General features: G+C 34.5%; 1 protein-coding gene across 2 annotated transcripts; it reads right to left on the reverse strand.

Annotated features, from left to right (window-relative positions):
• Window positions 1-857: 857 nt before the first annotated feature.
• LOC114411978 (phosphatidylinositol transfer protein CSR1-like) lies at window positions 858-4153 on the reverse strand. 2 transcript variants are annotated; one of them, XM_028375732.1, is made up of 6 exons: window positions 3895-4153; window positions 3556-3714; window positions 2889-3035; window positions 2354-2506; window positions 2122-2244; window positions 858-1396 (listed from the first exon to the last, which is right to left on the reverse strand). In XM_028375732.1, the coding sequence occupies exons 1-6, from the start codon at window positions 4021-4023 to the stop codon at window positions 1319-1321; spliced, it is 789 nt and encodes a 262-aa protein (XP_028231533.1). In that variant the 5' UTR covers window positions 4024-4153; the 3' UTR covers window positions 858-1318. The 2 variants fall into 2 exon arrangements, with proteins under 2 accessions (XP_028231533.1, XP_028231534.1); XM_028375733.1 differs by having other exon boundaries at window positions 3556-3708; window positions 3895-4122.
• Between the last annotated feature and the right edge of the window lie 1789 nt (window positions 4154-5942).

Raw genomic sequence — 5942 nt, forward strand, 5'->3', positions numbered from 1 at the left:
TACTAAGACTTGGTATGGTAGGGGTCCTAAAGCAGTGGATATTGTCTAGATTTTCTCCCTTGCTCTTGATCCCTATTATTAAGAGTTCCTTTATTTGGAGTTTTCATTGTAAGGAATAGTTCTTTGGCGTAATGAACTCACTTTCTTGGAGGCCAAATATTAAAATTAAACTAATCTCTCATCTTAATTCTTAATATTCTATGCTTGGGATAATTTAACAGCATTTGTTTTTACTGAATTCTTTACTAGTCCGATTTGTAAATGATTATCTTCTCCTTAAGTTAAGTTTTTTCGCCCATGTGAGGTGGGATACCTGAAAAGAAACTCTTGATGTTAAAATCATTGTTTTTCTGAGGTGTATGAATGGTGAATTAAACTTACCTTCTTTTGTGTTGTTCTCTATCTTATAGATGACTATAGATGACGACAGTGACCGAGTTGATAACTATTTATGATGCTCACTAAGGATGATGCTCACTAAGGACGTCGTGTATGAAGTGAAAGTTGGTTGGTTAGTGTCGATTATCTAAGTCCCATATCTAAGATTATTAAAGTTCATTCCTAATATGTGAAATTGTTAATCATCCATCATTTTAGCTGTTTAGAGTGTTCAAACAAGTTGAACATGAATGTATTGTTTTTTCTATTACAATTAATCTCTATCAGAAACTCTGGTAATAATGGAAAAGGAGAGACTTTGGCCCCTCCTCTCCCTCCAAATATTTGAACCAAATAAGATATATTTTTCCCTTTTTCTCTTTTATTTATTTCCCACTAAAGACTATGTTATACTAAATAGTTATAATCATCCAATCGTATTGTCTGTTAAGTCCTACCTATATTTCGAAGTACTGGAGTGACTGAAAAAAAAATTATACCATGCATTTAAAACATTAGTTTGTACCGCTTGTACAATAGATATTGGTAAGCATATTAAGATGAAATGCCAAAACGGAAGCAATAAACTGAATATGAAATTTTGCTCCTCGCATGGAAAACACAAGACCAGTCTTCTCGGAATATGAACTTGTCTCTTCAGTATTACGTCCAGATGGTATTCTTCCCAACAGGAGCTGAGCACTATGTCCTCTCTTAACACAAATCCCAATCTCCAAGAACTAGGGAATAGGGTGCTTATATCAGCACTGTTCTTCTAATGTTCCTCTCAACTGAATATTAAGTAAGAAGCTATTTTTTTCAGCTAAATAAATGTTGAGTTGCTGTCGTCAGATCCACATATTGGTCTTTCAAACTCCAAGACATGCTAAATAAGAGTGTGTTTGTAAAGTTTGCTGCAGTTTTTTATATAATCCAACTTTCAATCTCTGAAGCTTGGTGGCAAAGTTTCGTCTGTGAAATATTCCTTCCTAACAGTCTCTGCAGAGCAAAATCTCACCTGTAAAATAAAATCGGGGGGCAGAAGAAAGTGAAGACAGGGCAGCATAGAGACCTAAATCTAACACAAAATAGTGCTGAAATTAATCTATTATGGTTTTGTTCAACTTCAAAATATGAGCCAACAATCTTACGTTCAATATCACATAAGCCAAGTGTAAAGCATTCTGCTATTTGACGTAACCACATACAATGTAAAGTCAGTTACATGCCGCCACCCCAAAGAAATGAGGGATTGCATGGATGGTCCCTAGCCCCCTGATGATAATTGACGTGGAAATACCTGAGCCTAATGGGAAGGGTCTAAGACATGAACCCTCAACCACAAATTCAGAAGTTGAAAATGCATGGTCAGCTACCACCAGTAGAGATACCCTTCTAAAGGCAAATACCTCCTATTTCTGTGATGTTAGATCCAATTACAATGAACAACACTCCTATTTTTATAACTCAGAACCCAATAAACCAGTTCACATTCCAAGGAAATACACAAAAATGGGTCAGGTCCACCACAAACCCCTATCAGCCCAAGCCCTCCACCTTCACCACAGTCCCTCCCTTTTTCCCCTCAATTTTGAGTTCAACAAATTTGGTTGCGTTATAATTTGAGGTGCCCCATTTACAAAATTCAAGGCATATCAAGTTATCAGCACTCCCTTATAAAGAGAAAAAATAACTTTTTTTTTCTCATATTAATAAATGCACATTCAAATGAGCAACACTTACCAGAGAAGCATATGATTTTAACATGGGCTTGACTAGCTGCCAAATTGGCTTAAAAACAAAAGGTGCATCTACAAATAGGACTTGAGCCAATCGCTTGGGATAGTAATAGTAGAATATATCGAACTGCCAAAAATAAAATATTAGTTTTTGTGATGCTCTTTGTACAGCTTTCTAGTGATGACAATACAAACTTCTTAATGAATGATATTTGGCAGATGGTAAAAAATATTACCAAGAATGTCAAGAATTTAAGATCAGCATTTTCTGTACTGAAACCTCTGAGATCAACTATTGTAAGTATTTGTTCTTTCCCAGTTGGAAACTTACTCAATGCCTTCTCAATTAAGAAAACACAGAGCCTCTCGTCGTCTGCAGGGTCCAGTGCCTGTGACATAATTATTTATCCATATTGTCACAGACAGTTTTCCAAAGGTTATGGAGGAGCTGGTCACATGTGAGGTATATCCACAAACTAATAGATGAAAATGCAGTATGTACTACAGAAAATTTGTAGCAAAATTAGGCAATCAAATTTTAGCTGCATGCAAGTAACAATACTTACATTTTCTCTGATCGATTTCATTTCACATGACATCAAATTTTAGTTGCATGCAAGTAACAATACTTACATTTTCTCTGATTGATTTCATTTCACATGACATAAAAATAACGAGAAATATAAAGTAACAAAGCACAATAAATTATTAATTCCTATAACTTCTATATTTTTGGATTATAAAAAAAAATTCTATAACTTCTACTCTTACTTGAGGAATATGCTTTGATCCAACCACCACGAGCACGGGTTGGCCATTGATATCTAGAAAGTCATGTACATATCCTTTTCCAGTTTGAAGAGCATCTTTCACGACTTCTTCAGTTAATTTAGACACCTCAAAATCTTGACGCCATTTCTTATCGAGTAGAAGGAACAGTAACAAGTTGAGTAGGTGGAAAATTTTGAATGAAAATTAATCTAATTAACTAACATGAACAAGATTGATTATGATCTGTCCGAACTGGACCTAATTGACGTGTTCAAGGTGAACTATTGACTTGAATTGAACTCCGGTGGGTGTTGACCGGGATTCTATATTGACGCTGGTAGATTCCTTAATGACTGAGAGTCTGAGTGTCTTTTTTGCAGGTACACACCCATCCCCCATGGTGTCTCAACCTTGCCAGAGGGTAAGCTGAACTCCAAAGACCTTGAATCTAGGTTTGCTTAGAGCACACCACGGTCAACACTCACCTAAGCTCAGCCCAAGTTAACAATCCACATCGGACACATCAACTAGGTTCATATCAAACTACATGAGCAAGTAGAATAAAAATTGACAAATTCACTTATTTCCTACCACCACAAACAAGCAGAATCTAAACAATGATTATGAATAAAATTCCAGAATGATATAATAATGAAAAGAAGGATACAATGGCTTTAGTCAACTTGTAAATAGCATCATCAACAGAAAACTTGCGATCTTTGAGAAACCACAGTATCATATCTTCGTCATCCCTTCCATTTCTGCCAACAGGGAGACTATGATGTTCTTTTTCAAGCTTTTCCTTCACTGCAAGAACTAACTGCAACTTTTTTTTTAAAAAATTGCTCAGTAATCAACAAGATGATTGAATTGAGGATACTGATATTGAATTTAATTATGTTAACCCGTCAAATAAAAATCGAGCGTTTAACTGTGATTGCGCACTTAAAGGAATAAAAAAAAAAAAGTGCAATGCGGTGGATGGAAAAATTGTTAAAGTTGCTACCTTGCGCGAGTCGAGCTGCGGTTGCGAGTGAACGTTGGAACACCGAACGGCGAAATTGGTCCTAACGGGAAGGTTTGAAAGAGGAAGAGGAACAGCGGTGGTTGGGTACACAGTTCGCATGAGCTCCATTCTGTGTTTTTTTCACGACTCTATCTATTATCGTGTTCCTTCCTACTACGTTAGCGGTGGAGGGATTTCCCAACTTTTACCTTCTCCACCGGCTTTCCTCTATTTTTGACAGCATTGTACCATGAAAGTTCGAGACACTCATAAATTAAATTGATTTATGATAGATAAAAAATTTAAATTTACTTCTCAAGTAAGAAACGTGCTAAATTAATCTGGCAGTTAATCTAATGATAAAATTAATTATTCAATTTCATAAGTTAATATTAAATCGATTCTCAATCGATAAAACTTAATGTTAAATTAATTCAATTTATATTTTTCATTTTTTAAAAATTTATTTATCACATACTTTTAGGGATAAATTTCACTCATTATCTTATTATATATTTTTAGATTATGGAGTTTAAAAAAACTATAAATTACATATATAAGGTTCATTTTACAAATATATTTTCAAATAAATAATATAAATATAGATATTGTACAAAGTTTTATTTATTAGTATATAGTGTTAAATAAAATTAAAAAAATATAAAATACTGAACCAAACTGATATGACATAAAAGTATAACTTATTTTCAAAAATGCATTAAGTCTAACTTTTAAAAGTGGAACCTGTCAAAAATGAATTTCAAATAGCACGTAATTTTAGTCGTGTTGAAGTAAAGAAAAAAAAAATGTTATTATAAAGGTAAAGCAACATTTTTATTTATAATCTACTTTCCTTTTTTCATTTCTTTTAAACCAAAAAACTTTATATATTTCTTTTCTCATCTATCTGATTTCACTCCATTTATTTCTGTGGCTGGTCTCGTATTTACGTGGCCCATTTTCTTCGAGGCATTTATCTCACTTCGTAGTGGTGCCTCTTCTATGAATTCTCCCCCTCAAAACGATGGCGTCATTCTTGTTTGCGCACAACTTGATAGAAATCTTGTTGACGAAGTTTCTGTATCGTTGCTGTTGTCAGTGGCGTGTGGAAGGAGGTTCTGCAGCTTGAGGTCTAAAGAGAGAGAGGATGTCAACGCTGTTGAGGAGGAGTAGATTTTGCAGCTTAAGGTCTGAATAGAGATTTGGGCAGTTGGATTTCTGGTGCGGTGAGTATTTGGTCGAGGTTGGGGTGGCGGCGTGGTGGTCATGCATCGTTGCAGCTTGAGGTTTGAAGAGAGAGAGAGAGAGAGGAGGAAGAAGCATAGAGAAGAACAGAAGGTGGAAGATGAAAAGAAAATAACTTAGTTGTTAATACTTTTATTTTATTAACCACATCAATTTTAGATAGACAAGAATTATTTTAAATCAATTTTAAAAAATAAAAAATTAAAATGAATTTTTAAAAAGATAAAAGATTAACATAAATCAAAAAATAAGATAAATAACTAAATAGATTATTTGGCCAAAAATAAATGTAACACATGTTTAAATATTCAGCCGACATTTTCTACCCTATGCAACAAGTTAACAGTTCATTGAAAGAAATTTAAAGCATTCAAGACTCTGTAATTAATGTTCTTTATGCTTTAAAGAAAATTCATTCCACCATTTCAACTTTGCGTTCAAGTGTTAACTATTTTTCTATGTATTTGGTTTTGATGTTCTAGTTTTCTCAGTCAATTGAGTCCTATATGCTCTGATCAAATGGGCCATGAAATGACAATACAGATTTCAGATGTCCAATTTTTTGTTGACAAAAAAATGACCAAGTTTGGATGTGGATTCTATGCACTTAAAATGTTGCCGAGAAGCGTGCTAAGGTGGAAACTTTAGAGCAAAGGCGGAGGCAGAGAAGACAAAACATGAGAAGTCAGGTCAGTGTAGCATGGACAATGACACTGAAACTGAATAACCTGCAAATGGATTCCACTTGCCTGCATGTTCTTCAAGGGGTGGTGGGGTTTTCAAGTGTGCATGGTGCTTTTTAA

Source organism: Glycine soja, chromosome 5 (assembly GCF_004193775.1).
Source record: "Glycine soja cultivar W05 chromosome 5, ASM419377v2, whole genome shotgun sequence".
In the NCBI taxonomy this organism is placed as follows: domain Eukaryota; kingdom Viridiplantae; phylum Streptophyta; class Magnoliopsida; order Fabales; family Fabaceae; genus Glycine; species Glycine soja.

Bases quoted from the DNA above. Each gene is read 5' to 3' on its own strand.
- LOC114411978 (XM_028375732.1), bottom strand. From the start codon at position 4,023: ATGGAGCTCATGCGAACTGTGTACCCAACCACCGCTGTTCCTCTTCCT. The intron at 3,715-3,894 runs GTAGCAACTTTA...TTAAAAAAAAAG, and splicing joins CGCAGCTCGACTCGCGCAAG to TTGCAGTTAGTTCTTGCAGT. The intron at 2,507-2,888 runs GTAAGAGTAGAA...ATTATGTCACAG, and splicing joins GATCAAAGCATATTCCTCAA to GCACTGGACCCTGCAGACGA.